The following is a 14,412-nucleotide window of genomic DNA, read 5'->3' as shown; positions in this document are numbered from 1 at the left end:
AAATTCACCCATTCCAGTCCATTTTAGTTCACTGATTCCTAAAATGTCAACGTTCACTCTTGATCACTTCCAATTTGCCTTGATTCATGGACCTAACATTCCAGGTTCCTATGCAATATTTCTCTTTACAGCATTAGACCTTGCTTCCATCACTGTCTTTAAGCTTCCATTATTACCATTGAGTAGTCATATGTAATTCTGATTCCTAATCCTTTGTATTTGAATCTTCTTTTTCTCTCTAAAAACTTTTGGAATCTTTGTCATCCATGATATTCCAAAAATTCTTAATTGTGTGAAATCTTGGTGTGGATCTTTTATCTTTCATTATGCAAGGCTCCATGTGAACCCTTTCAATCTGTAAGGTCATATCCTTCAGTTCTGGTGTAGTAGGGTGCTCCACCCTCATCCTCAGCTGTTGTAGGAATCTGTTCTAAGCCTAGCCAAACTATCAACCAACCAAAATCTTTTGATTTACTCTTACAAAAAAGAATAAAGTATTGGCATTCTTCCCAGTTGTCTGGGTCAAGTAAGAGTCCCATGCAGGCTTTATATTAATCTCTTTCCAGCTCTAATTGTACCCTCCAACTGTAGTTTCTAATACCTCTATTCATCAGCTTTCCCAGGGTTTTTAAGTAGGAAAACTGCTTTTACAGCTGACCCCCAAGTATCAGTTCAGTTCAGTCGCTCAGTCATATCTGACTCTTTGCGACCCCATGGACTGCAGCATGCCAGGCTTCCCTACCCATCACCAACTCCCGGAGCTTACTCAAACTCATGTCCATCGAGTCAGTGATGCCATCCAATCATCTCATCCTCTGTCATCCCATTCTCCCGCTGCCTTCAATCTTTCCCAGCATCAGAGTCTTTTCCAGTGAGTCAGTTCTTTGCAGGTGGCCAAAGTATTGGAATTTCAGCTTCAGCATTAGTCCTTCCAATGACTATTCAGAACTGATCTCCTTTAGGATGGACTGGTTGGATCTCCTTGCAGACCAAGGGACTCTCAAGAGTCTTCTTCAACACCACAGTTCGAAAGCATCAATTCTTTGGTGCTTGGCTTTCTTTATAGTCCAACTCTCACATTCATACATGACTACTGGAAAAATCCTAGCTTTGACTAGGCAGACCTTTGTTGACAAAGTAATGTGTCTGCTTTTTAATATGCATATATTTGCTTTATACCCCCAAGTATAAAATAGTCCAAATGTAATAATTTATTGTTTTAAAATTGACAGTTCTAGTGGAAAGGTCAACAAGATAGCCCTCTTCCATGTAGTCATTTGGGGACTCAGGCTGATGGTGGCTTTTTATCTTAAACATATTACCTCCAGGAAGGTTACCCTAGGGGTCATCTCCATTTCAGCCAGTCAGAATAGGAGAAGAGTATGGAGGAGTGTGCACAGGAGAGTTTTATAAGCCAAGCCTAGAAGAGGTGTGTGTCACTTTCCCTCACATTCTGCTTGCCAAACTCAGTCATATGGCCTTATCTAACAACAGGAAAGACTGGGAAACATAATCTATGTATCTGTCCAGAAAGAAGCGGAAATCATGGAGTTTAGTTAGCAGCAGGCGACCTCTGCTACTCTAGTGTTCCATGAAGTAGAATGGTATGAAGAATATAGCTTTCTCTAGGTGATGGCACCCCACTCCAGTACTCTTGCCTGGGAAATTCCATGGACAGAGGAGGCTGGTGGGCTGCAGTCCATGGGGTCGCTAAGAGTCAGACACGACTGAGTGACTTCCCTTTCACTTTTCACTTTCATGCATGGGAGAAGGAAATGGCAACCCATTCCAGTGTTCTTGCCTGGAGAATCCCAGGGGCAGGGGAGCCTGGTGGGCTGCCGTCTCTGGGGTCGCACAGAGTCGGACCTGACTGAAGCGACTTAGCAACAGCAGCAACTCCAAGATTGCTGGGAGAAATATCAATAACCTCAGATATGCAGATGACACCACCCTTATGGCAGAAAGTGAAGAGCAACTAAAAAGCTTCTTGATGAAAGTGAAAGAGGAGAGTGAAAAAGTTGGCTTAAAGCTCAACATTCAGAAAATGAAGATCATGGCATCTGGTCCCATCACTTCATGGGAAATAGAGGGGGAAACAGTGGAAACAGTGTCAGACATTATTTTTGGGGGCTCTAAAATCATTGCAGATGGTGACTGCAGCCATAAAATTAAAAGATGCTTACTCCTTGGAAGAAAAGTTATGAGCAACCTAGACAGCATATTGAAAAGCAGAGACATTACTTTGCCGACTAAGGTCCATCTAGTCAAGGCTATGGTTTTTCCAGTAGTCATGTATGGATGTGCGAGTTGGACTGTGAAGAAGGCTGAGCGCCGAAGAATTGATGCTTTTGAACTGTGGTGTTGGAGAAGACTCTTGAGAGTCCCTTCGACTGCAAGGAGATCCAACCAGTCCATCCTAAAGGAGATCAGCCCTGGGATTTCTTTGGAAGGAATGATGCTGAAGCTGAAACTCCAGTACTTTGGCCACCTCATGCGAAGAGTTGACTCATTGGAAAAGGCTCTGATGCTGGGAGGGATTGGGGGCAGGAGGAGAAGGGAACGACAGAGAATGAGATGGCTGAATGGCATCACTGACTCGATGGATGTGAATCTGAGTGAACTCTGGGAGTTGGTGATGGACAGGGAGGCCTGGCATGCTGCGATTCATGGGGTTGCAGAGTCAGACACGACTGAGCGACTGAACTGAACTGAACTGAACTCCTTCACCATCATTTTAGTGAAATTTTGGTTGTGAGCAGAGGTAAATGTGCAGTTCCATTGTCATTTAAAACATGAGGGCATAATTAAATGACTACAGAAAAGCATCTCTGAGATTCATATGAGTTTATTGGCTGTGAATTTTCAGCTCCTGAACTATACTGTGAGTACTTTCAGTTATAAAAATAAATGAAAATAATTATATTACTGACATGGAAAAATGCCTTTCATATATTAAACAAAATTTTTAAAATTTAGAAGAGTATTATGATGTGATCCTATTTTTATTTATGTTTGTAAATGCATTAAAATTTAGGGAGGACTCCCTGGTGGTGGTTGAAATTGTGCATTCTCAATTCAAGGGGCACAGGTTCACTCTCTGGTTTGGGAACTAAGATCTCACATGGAACTAAGACAGGAAAAAAAGGAAGGATATTCTTCTAAATTTGATGGTTGTCATTTGTAGGGAGTGGAATTAAGAAGGGTGAGGTGCTGAGGAAGCTTTACCTTTTAATTGTATATGCTTTAGTGATATTTGAATATTTTACATTGAACATGTGTTATGTTTAAACCTTTTTTGGTTACTAAACAAAGGAATAGTCACCAGAGCCAAATACCCTAGAGAATGAAGGCTGAAAAATGTCTATCAGATTTGGAAATTAGGAGATCATTATTGGTATTGTGGGATCAGAAGTCATTTCAGTGAAAAAATATAGAATGTCAGGAAATAGAATAGTGATTTCAACCTTTATTAAAGGCCAGTTAAGACAAGGGTGTGATCAGATTGGGCTTCCCAGGTGGTAATAGTGGTAAAAACCTGTTTGCCAATGCAGGTTCAATCCCTGGGTTGGGAAGACCCTGGAGGAGGGCATGACAGCTCACTCCAATATTCTTGACTAGAGAATCCCATGGACCGAGGAGACTGGCAGGATACAGTCTATAGGGTCACAAAGAGTTGGACAGGACTGAATCACTTAGCACATGATTAGGTTAGGATGTGGCACTTAAGAGACAGGATCTGGAGTTCTGTGGAGGAGTTTTCTCCCCAGTATATGAGAACTTGGAGTGTATATTAATACATAGGCTATGGAGAAGGGGTCTAGGAGGAAAATTCAGAAGAGAGATGACTCAAGGGAAATGATTTCAGAACCTTCCTCATTTGCCTCATATGTCCAATGATTAGACTCCTCTCAAGATTTAGAGTATCCAGGTAAAGTGGTATTCAGCAAGACCACTGTAGAAGGAAAGCCACAAACTTTAGGTTAGGAGGGCCTAGGTTAGACAGCCTTTGAAGTCCCTTCCAGTCTTCAGTTCTACAAATCCAGCTTATCTGAGTTGGTTCTGCTAAGCATGGATCTGACAGAAACAAACACCTGCTTTCATATAAATCTGGGCTTATTAGTGAAAGAGATAAGAATGAAGAATTTCTGTTTCTTTTGCAGAGCAAAGCATTCTCCCAGGGTCAAATCGGGAAATCTGACAAAGTTAGCACTTCCTGTAGCTCCTTATCAAGTTAAGAATCTCTCATTTTCATTTGAATGCCCCCCTCTTTTTCCCAAGGATGTTAATTTAGAATCTGCCTTGCCAAGAATCAGTGTATTTTGGGAATCTATTTCTTCGCCTCACCAGGGTTACAGTGAGTCATGGCTCTGATTCCTTTCTTCCTCAGAAATCTGTGAGATAGTGGATAATGAAAACTTCTCCAGTTCTACTCCTTACTGGGGAAGGTTCTAGGCTCTGGGCTTCTAGGAGTGACTATCTTCCCTTTAGAATTGAAATGACGTCTAGAATGTGTCACGAAGATACTTGGGATAAGGCTCTATCCTCTGAGGGATTTTAAGTATTATTATAAACTGGGAATAATGTGCTCCTGTAGAGATTTCTTAGGTCAAATGACTTCAAGAAGTGGCTTACACTTTCTGGAGGCCACTTGGAGTAGAAAGAGTAGAGCGTAGTTTTATCTACTCTAGTAACTCTCCTGCTGCTACTGCTGCTGCTGCTAAGTCGTTTCAGTCGTGTCCGACTCTGTGCGACCCCAGAGACAGCAGCCCACCATCCTCCCCCATCCCTGGGATTCTCCAGGCAAGAACACTGGAGTGGGTTGCCATTTCCTTCTCCAGTGCATGAAAGTGAAAAGTGAAAGTCAAGTCGCTAAGTCGTGTCCAACTCTTCATGACCCCAGGGACTGCAGCCTACCAGGCTCCTCCACCCATGGGATTTTCCAGGCAAGAGTACTGGAGTGGGGTGCCATTGCCTTCTCTTAGTAACTCTCCTAAGCACTATCAAAGAGCACACTTGAATTCACATTCCTTATTCTGCATCCTAACATTATGTATCCTGGCATGGATATAAGGTCTAATTAAGCCCCCTGCTTCTTGGTCAGTTTCTGCCCCCTTTATACTCCACTTTTGGCCCATTAAGAGAGAGAATGGATAACAGGCATATGGCAGGAGGAGCCTTATGCTCCTTGAAGTCCAGAGGATAATGGTAAGGATGATTCTCATGGGTTCTGTCAGGTTCTAAAGTATATCTCCTAAGAGTGTTATTCAGCAGGTATGACCTGTCTTCCCACCTCATCCACGCCATGGATGACCCAGCCCACTGGAGAGAGCCAGGTCACCAAGGCATATGCATTTGAGTCCAAAAGATAAGACTGTGAGGAAGTGAGACTTGAAATAGAAGTACACAGAACTCCTGAAAACCAGTGCTAAGAAGGTTTCTTTGGCCTGTGAGAATTAGCTGCCCTTACTTATAAGTCGTCTGGAAAGATATATTTATTCCACATAGAGTAAGGCCACTTTTCTCCAGAAATGCCCTTGTAAGGGAAGGGAAGGCAGGAAGCCCAGGTAGTACAAATCACAAGAGTCCCTTACTTTTCTTTAGCCATGGAATACTGGCCCTGTTCACATTTCCCAGAGTCCCATATTGCTTTTTCATTTCACTGAGGTTGGTCTACTGTTCTGATAGTTCCTGCTCTGATAATACTCATGAAATCTGTACTTGAGGGAAGAATAAATAAGAGGCAAAGGTGGAGCTCAGTTATGTGAGGCTCCTTCATTATTTCCATGGCACCTGGGAGACAATGGGGGAAGGGGAACATGGCCTGTCACTAAGAAGCCTCTGCTTTCTGTTCCCCAAGCAACCTCATAACATTCTGCAGAGGCGCCTCATGGAAACCAACCTATCTAAGCTCCGAAGCAGTCGTGTCCCTTGGGCTTCTAAGACCAACAAATTCAATCAGGCCAAGTCTGAGGGGCTGAAGAAGTCTGAGGATGATGACATGATTTTGGTTTCTTGCCAGGTAAAGTTCTGATAATAACTTTTCCAGGTTTTCTGCAGAGTAGGATTCAGGTCTAACATGATCCCAATAATGGGGCCCTTTCCTCCAAATTATATAGAATGTGGATGTTATCACGGAATCCATAAACGAGTTTTAAGGGGGCACTCTGTGCATCACTGGCAGTGTATGCAGTCTTTTGTATGCATGTGCATCCTTTATGGGGAAAAGGACTAAATGTTACATCAGATTTGCAAAGGGATATGTGATACACACACACAAAAGCCACTTTGTGTATAAAAGGAAACATCCCAAAGGCCTTTGGGATCCTCTGTCAGCTCTACAATCAGCAGGAAAAAGAACCCCTCAAAGGAGACACCACAATGGATACAGATGGGACACTATCCTCCATAAGTGTGAGGATGCTCTCCAACCCTGCCTTTCATGTGACATCTGCTGCTTGCTCTTTGGATTTCTCTTCCCTTTTGTGTCTCTGGCTTCTGTTGAACAGTATATTTTCTCTCCACAGTGTGCTGGAAAGGATGTGAAAGCCTTGGTTGACACAGGCTGTCAATATAATCTCATCTCTTCAGCCTGTGTGGACAGACTGGGGTAAGTAGCCACTTGTACTAAAAGTCAGATGCTATATGCTCTTTGCTTGAATTTATTTTGAAGTTCAGGCTTTCCATTGAAACTGAAACTGTTAGTCATTCAGTCATGTCTGACTCCTAGCAAACCCATGAACTAGCCAACCAGGCTTCTCTGTCCATGGGATTCTCCAGGCAAGAATACTGGAGTGGTTTGCCATGCACCCCTCCAGGGGACCTTCCCTACCCAGGGATCGAACCCGGGTCTTCCACATTGCAGGCAGATTCTTTACCGTCTGAGCCACCAGGGAAGCATTATCTCCCATCAGTTAAGTTTTGAACAAAGACCTTTGGGCTCTGGAATGAGAGAGTATGAGATCCTTGACTCATTGCATGCCATGCCCTGATTCTGATTTGTGCCCTTCCCAGACAGCAAATTAAAAAGAGCTGCCCTGCAGATATAGCCCAGAGAAGTAAAATCAGGGATGTGGTTGACCTTGGCTTACTTGGAGTTCTGGAGGTCGCCCTGCCTGTCCCAAGAAGCATCAGTCAGACTGTGGAATAGAGCTGTTGGGCCTGAACCATCACAGGGGTGGTTAGTCTCTTTCCTTTCTGCAAATAACATTTAAAATCAGATCTTACTGCTGCCCCTGCTGGGAACTGGATGTGAGGCAGACACCTTATATATTGAATATATTACGTTCTCTAAAAGCTGGAATTGGGTTCTCCCTCTTTTTTAGTCAGAGAAAGACATTTTGTATCTTTCCTCCTTTTCACTCAATCCATCCTTTTATTCTCTTTCTTCTTCCTTTTCTTTTCTCCAAAGTACCAGGTGGACCCTGAGGTCTAGCCCAGAATTGGGAAGATCAATCCAATATCTTTTTCCACTTCTCTAGCCCTGAGTACAACAAAGCATCCCCCCAGCCCAGATCTCTGTATTGAAACAATGACTAGAGTAGATGTAATGGCCCATTTTAAGCCACTTTAAAAAATATTCTTGTTCTTAGGCAGGACTTACACAAATCTTGATTTGTGTATCAGTGACTTCTGCCCTTAGGACCTGTTCCTTCTTGTTTCTACCTTCTCACCCCTCACCACTGACTCTTTGCAGCTGGCTCTGTGGGTTTTGGGCATTGCTATTTAGGGTGGTGGGGGAGCCCAAAGACACAGTGCTCCTGTGGGAAGAATCCTGAGCCTTTTTATGTAGTGAAGAGATGAGCTATAGTGCAACATGATGTTTCCAGAAAGACTAATAATGTCCTAGTGCATAATTAGGCAGTAGACTGCCATGATTCCAGAGGAGTTAATAACCATCTGTAAAACTGCAATTATTTTCCTTTTGCATGGGCTGTAACACCGAAAGAGAGAAAATGGAGTAAAGCAGAAGTATCACCACAGAGAGTCCATAATTAAGTATTTATCCACCAACTCATAATAGCTCGGATGCTGGCTGTTCCAACCAGCTTACACAACTGTGAAACCTTGGTGCTGTTCTTTCCTTTCTCTTCTAGACAGACACGTTAAATTAACTAGGAATTAACCAATATCAATGCACTCAGCAAGTAAGTACCTACCTCTACCAACCTTATAGCATAAGACTAAGTGAAGAAGAGAGACTAAAACAAAGAGAAAATTAGACATTGAACAAAGCTTCTTCTAAAATTAGGATTAATTTGCCCACTCTGATATCTTTACTTACATATGTGTAAAAGGCTCTGTTAACTAAACTGCCTTGCACATAAGTGGGGATGTTGGAATGCAGAAAAGGATTCTCTGAGTGTGTCCCATGAGTGCAGATAGTGACATAGCCTTCTAGAACAGGAACTAAATCTTTATATATATTTTTATATACCCCCTGACATGCTTAGGATAAAGTGCTCAAACAAGAAATGTAGGCTAACATTTTCTTTTGGTAAATTAACCCAGGAAATCCCTGGAATATTCCAGCTGTGAGTCAGAAGGTAGGCATTGCCAGATTCCATCAGAAACCTCCGCCAAGGGGATTCTGGTATTTGCTCTCTGGTGCAGACTCAAGGAGCATGTCAGATCTCACAAGCATGAAGGAGAGAGGCTTTCCCTACCCCGGCATCTGAAAGTTGTGGGCCAGATTGAGCACCTGGTGATCACACTGGGCTCCCTCCGCCTGGACTGCCCAGCAGCTGTGGTTGGTGAGTTGAATTGGGGACTGGACCTGTGGACCCCTAAGGTAAACCCTCTCCCTCCTTCCACCAAATACTCATGGGATCCCAGGCCTGTAAGTACTGACTTCTTCAAAACCCCAGGTTTCCACTTTTTTGTACTGTAAACCTTGTCCCAGTTTTTGCCTTCCAAAGTACCAGATGGGCCTTAAGCTACATTCAAGACATGTTGAAAATCACTCAGAGAATAAAAAATTTCAAGGGGGTAAGAAAACAAAAATTTCTGTGTGCCAGTAAAAGTGGCTACTGAGAACTTCCCATGGGCTAGTTAGATGTAGAGGGCAAGATCCTCTTACTCCTTTGCCATAAATCCCATAACTTCCCACCAACTCCTGTACTCTATTCCCCACTACTCTAAGTTCTTGGTTTTTGTCCAAAGGGCTTTCTTTGTCCTTTAAAGTTAAAAAGACCTGGGTTTGAATCTTGACTCTACCACCTTTGTCATTCAATCATGTCCGACTCTGAGACCGTATGGACTGTAGCCCACCAGGCTCTTCTGTGGGATTTTCCAGGCAAGAATACTGGAGTAAGTTGACATTTCCTTCTCCAGGGTATCTTCTCAGCCCAAGGATTGAACCTGGGTCTCCTGCATTGCAGGTGGATTCTTTAGCACCTGAGCCACCAGGGAAGCTCAAACTATAATGATCTGGGGGAAATTACTTAGTATAAGAAACTCAAGTCTGCGGGCTTCTCCAGCAGGCGAGAAGCAGTCCACGCGGACCCGTGGCAGGAAGCAGGTTGCTTGGCCTGCAGAGGGGCACTGCGACGGTACTTGGACCCTGGTGGCTCCAGGTGCGGTGGGTGGGGTAATAGCAGCTTCTCATAGGATTCAGAAGCAAGCCATTTATGGTTGGCTGCCAGGGAACCGTATTTTGATGTGGCTTGTTGCTGCTTTGAAGTGTTTCTGAACAATTTATGAGCAAAAATGGTGTTTTAAAGTTTGCCATTTTACTGAATTATGGGATGTAAGATGGAAATACTTGTGAGGAGGCAAGGGAGGTGACAAGAATGTGGCCGTCAGTAGAAAGTGAGCGGCTTTCACGGATGCAGCAGCGGCCTATGGCAGGAGATTAAGACTGTGCTTTCAGGAATCATCTGTACAGTTCATTGCTAGAGAATTTTTCTTGAGTGGGTATTGTACTCTTATTGTACCCATAAGCCATGAGGGAGAGGTACAGTGTTCCTTACTGAGTGTGAAGCCAATTCTTGGCAGTGTGTTTTTACTTTGTAACTGCCATTGGTTGTTGATGATCTATTTTCTAATTATCTGGGAGAGTGAAAAAGAAAAGGTTATGTGAGTGGCTTTGTATGAAAATAAAAAAGAGAGAAATGCTTGCTGCTGCTGCTGCTAAGTCGCTTCAGTCGTGTCCGACTCTGTGCGACCCCATAGACAGCAGCCCACCAGGCTCCCCCGTCCCTGGGATTCTCCAGGCAAGAACACTGGAGTGGGTTGCCATTTCCTTCTCCAGTGCATGAAAGTGAAAGGTGAAAGTGAAGTTGCTCAGTCGTGTCCGATTCTTAGCGACCCCATGGACTGTAGCCTACCTGGCTCCTCTGTTCATGGGATTTTCCAGGCAAGAGTACTGGAGTGGGGTGTGATTGCCTTCTCCTGAGAAATGCTTGGTAGGTGTTTATTAGATGGATGGGAGAGGGGGAAGTTGTATAGAACCTGAAGGTGATAAGGCTGATTTCTAAACAACATGGGAATGGTTAAATCCTAGGTGTTTTTTTTTTTTTTTCTTATTAGAGGATAATGAGAAGAACTTGTCTCTTGGTCTGCAGACTCTCCGATCCTTGAAGGTATGATTGGTGTTACTAACCCACTGGTACCTTTTGCCTGAGGTAAGGGTTCTCTTACACAGTGAAATCATTGACAGTAACCAGTGATCCTGTTTTGTTTTCAGTGCATCATAAACTTGGATAAGCACCGGCTGATCATGGGAAAGACAGACAAGGAAGAAATCCCTTTTGTGGAGACAATTTCCTTGAATGAAGATAAGTGAGTGCCAGAATGGGTCAGGTCAAGTCAAATCGATTTGTCATTAACTGGAGGGGTTCTCATACAGGGTATTGGATTGTATCCTGCTTTTGACTTTCAATCACATAACAATGACACCCCTCCTCACCCCCCGAGTTCACAGTCCCACACAATTCTGTAGCCCATGTTTCAGAATGAGTACTGATTGATACTGCATAGTGTGGTGGAGGGAGTAGCTTTTAAACTAATATTGTACGTGCCTTCAGCCTAATTTCTTTGAATTTGGTATCATTTCTTCCATTTCTTTCTCATTTCAGCACTTCAGAAGCCTAACTACAGCCTACAGCATGTCTGCATGTGTGCACACACACCAGGTTGACAGATTGAAAAAACTGGGTTTGAACCAAATGCAGCAGCAACTTGCTGTGGACCAAGTCCTACCCTCTAGTAGAAGCTCCAGGGGCTCATTCCCTCCCAGACCTCTCTCGACTTTAGTCTGTGCTTAGAGATCTTGTCTGGTTATAGCCATTGTTTTTTACTCCTTTGACCACTTAATTTATATATCTTTTTGACACTGCCAGGTCTCACTTATGGCCTATTTCTCTGCTTCTTAAAGGAATTTGCTTTTATTAGTCAAATATAGGGGCTGCCGGGTTCTATTTCTCCATAGATAACTTGCTTCTTCTCTTAAAACTAACATATGTAATAAACAGGAACCTGACCTTTACTTCTTATGCAGAATACCTATGGCTCTGAATTAGAATCTCTTCTAATTCATTTGTTGATTTCTCAAGTATGAATTGAACTGAAAGAACTCAGAGAGATGGGCTAGTCCAGCCCTTTCATTTAAAGAACCAGAGAGGCAAGTGAATTGTCTAAGCTCATATACTGTCAGTGGCAGAGGGCACCTAGAACTCAGACCAGACAAGCCAAAGCCAAGGCCATGTTCATTTTCATTTGTGGCTTCAAGCCTTGAGAGGAGGATGAAGAGGTAAGGGTTTGTAAACAGGCAGGGTAGGGGAAGAATATGCTTTGGGGATGGATGCCAGAGGACCTGGGTAGCCCTCCCTCCTGTGTGCTACGCCCACTAAAAGTTCCCTGACCCAAGCTGTCACATTTAGGTGCTTATCTTTGTGCCTGAAAGCAGCAGGTATAAAGATGAATGAGGTGGCTTCTCACCTTGAACTTCTTGGAGGGGAGAAGGAGGAAGGAATCACAGACAGAAGCACATTAACCACTCTCCGAGATGGAATCGAAGGCTTCAGTAAATAACCTGGGCATTGTTGTTGGATGATGATACCCCCAAGATCCAGTCAGTATTTCTGTCTAGCCTGTTATTTGTCTGCCTTGGACTCAAGTAGCTGGGAGTAGGAAAAGATGAGAAGACCTAGAGCAGGTCTAGAAGAGAAGGATGGAGTCAGTTGGTGGGAATGCCTACCTACCTAAGGAAGCGTTTCTGGGATGGAGGTCTGGGAATGAAACATGCTGGTAGGGAACTGAGGGTTGGGGAGTTCTTCACTTCTGTCCTGGTGTAAGGAAAGAGGCATGGTAGGAGCTGGTAGTGTCAAGGACAACTTTTTCTGACTCAGTACTTCCTGACCCCTCTCAAAGGGGTCACAGGGTTTCTTGAAGCCTTCTGTTGGCGTGTCAGTTGGAGGTATAGATACCTGTAATGGAATCTCCCGTTTCAGTTTGGTCAAAGATGTGCTCAGAGAAGTCAGAAAAATAGCCAGCTGTGGGTGTCCCTATAGGAGATTCCCAAGTCTACCCTTGGTTCATAGCAGTAGTTCCTCAAGTGTTCACTGATCCTACTTCAGACTTTGCCACATCCCCACCAACTATTTTGTCCATGTTCAGCTACTGTTTCTACCAGACAGCTCTTTGGAACTCGGAATGTTATTAGCTTTTCAGAAGCTCCCTAAAGACTGTGAGCTTGGTGACATGACTCCCATTTGAACAGCTGGGCAGCCATACTGTAGCCAGTTGTCACTGGGTCACCCCCGGCCCCATTCTTATCAGCCTCTACAGAGAAAGCAAGATGGAAAACTAAGCACAGCCACAGCAGGGGAGGCCACATCTGACGCTCCACAGGGGTGACCCCATATTACCAGTCTTCAGTGCCCGCTCAAGTTACCCTTGTTTTCTTAACACAGGGAGCATCTGTACTTTTCCACTGAGGCCTCTCCACTCTCCTCCCTCACCTTTCATGGTACCACTTTGACCTACTTCTTACCCTAGGACTGAGTTGAAATACTTTACCTCTTCCTTCCCTAGTTGGAAGTCCCAGTCTGAGCCTCAACTCTTGGCCACAAGAGAGGCATATTAGAAGTTCCTTGGCCTGGTTTATCCTGAATTCCCTGTGGACCAAGTAAGGCCAGGAATTCTCAGATACTAGAAAGATGCTGCTGAATCTAACCCTTTGAGTTCAGGATTATATGGCATCAGGGGGATAGGGGGATGATCAAATGGCCCTTAGTGATCTTTCTGGCCTCTGAGAATCAGTCTGTGATTTTCCAATTTTGGAATTGAAACAGTTGGGGTGATCTGAGCTTAGGGTATCATAATCCCATTCCATGCAGTCAGATCATTTGAATTCACTAACCAAGTAATTGTGCTTTAAACCTTAGGCTTGATAGTGGTACCTAAAGATGTCTAAAGATAACTGTAGAAAGTCTTGAGCTTCATTAATCTTCTTTAAATGCTGCCAGGTTGATTACTCTGATAGTGCCTGTCTTACCTTGATTTTCCTGAGGAAAATTGAATCCACATTTCTTGGGCTGGCTAGGTAAGCAGGTAAGGTCGGTTCTTCCCAGAATTCTAGAAAATTCTCACTGGTACCTCTGATAGAAGGTATGGGAAGAGTGACTACCTAGGTCACAGCTCAGAAGACAGGCAGTACAAGAACAAACCATGTACAACTATAACCCTCTCATTCCTTATTAGATGTCCAAATAAAATACAGGGAGTTTGAAAACAATATTGTTTTTGTCATTTGGTATTTCTATGCATGGCTTATTTGAGGAACAAATGTTTTCTGACTTTTCTATTTTCTTGCCCTGCACAGACCCCACCTGGTAAGAGTTTCTGTTCCTCAGCTCTAAGTGTCTATTGATGGATTGCTTAGTATGTCAGCTTCCCTTACTCTCATATAGTAGAAATATCTTTCCAGGCTGGGCATGTGGAGGAGATGAACTGGATTCCTCCCTCCTCCTGTTGGCAGGCCTCTCTGCATTGGCATTTTATCTGCTCAGTGTTTCTGGCTGTGTTGGGTTTATTTGTGAGATTAATGTAACAATAAAGTGAAATCTTCCCCTCAGTGTGTTTGTCTGACAAAGTCTCTTGTGTCAGGGCCCCTGGAAGGTGGGGAAGTGTAGGTAAAGCCCAGTTGCATCAGTGTTTCACTTATAGGATCCTCTGAACACAAGGCTTTGTGTCCTCATTTCCTCCATTGCTACTAGTCCTTCAGTTTTCTCTTATCAGCTGTATGTTCTTGGGCAAATTAGTGAACCTCTGTGAGCTTGGCTTTGTAATCTATAAAACAGAAGTGATAATAGTACTTAACCTCACAGTACCAAATGAGATAACCTGTGTAAAGTAGTTGACATGAGTCCGTCAAAGATTTCACTGTATGTGAGAACAGTCTTTCATGGTGGA

General features: G+C 43.6%; 1 protein-coding gene across 1 annotated transcript in view; it reads left to right on the top strand.

Annotated features, from left to right (window-relative positions):
* Positions 1 to 14,073, top strand: part of NRIP3 (nuclear receptor interacting protein 3) — a 29,135-nt gene extending 15,062 nt beyond the window's left edge. The window contains exons 2-7 of the mRNA XM_018059514.1: positions 5,858 to 6,019; positions 6,525 to 6,607; positions 8,611 to 8,750; positions 10,528 to 10,580; positions 10,685 to 10,779; positions 11,076 to 14,073. Coding sequence (XP_017915003.1) covers positions 5,858 to 6,019; positions 6,525 to 6,607; positions 8,611 to 8,750; positions 10,528 to 10,580; positions 10,685 to 10,779; positions 11,076 to 11,091 — 549 coding nt within the window. The 3' untranslated portion in view covers positions 11,092 to 14,073. The remainder of the gene's footprint in view (positions 1 to 5,857; positions 6,020 to 6,524; positions 6,608 to 8,610; positions 8,751 to 10,527; positions 10,581 to 10,684; positions 10,780 to 11,075) is intronic.

The sequence above is a fragment of the Capra hircus genome, chromosome 15, assembly GCF_001704415.2.
Source record: "Capra hircus breed San Clemente chromosome 15, ASM170441v1, whole genome shotgun sequence".
Classification (NCBI taxonomy): Eukaryota; Metazoa; Chordata; class Mammalia; order Artiodactyla; family Bovidae; genus Capra; species Capra hircus.
Note: the sequence above shows the minus strand (reverse complement) of the source record. Positions and strands in the feature narration are given on the sequence as shown.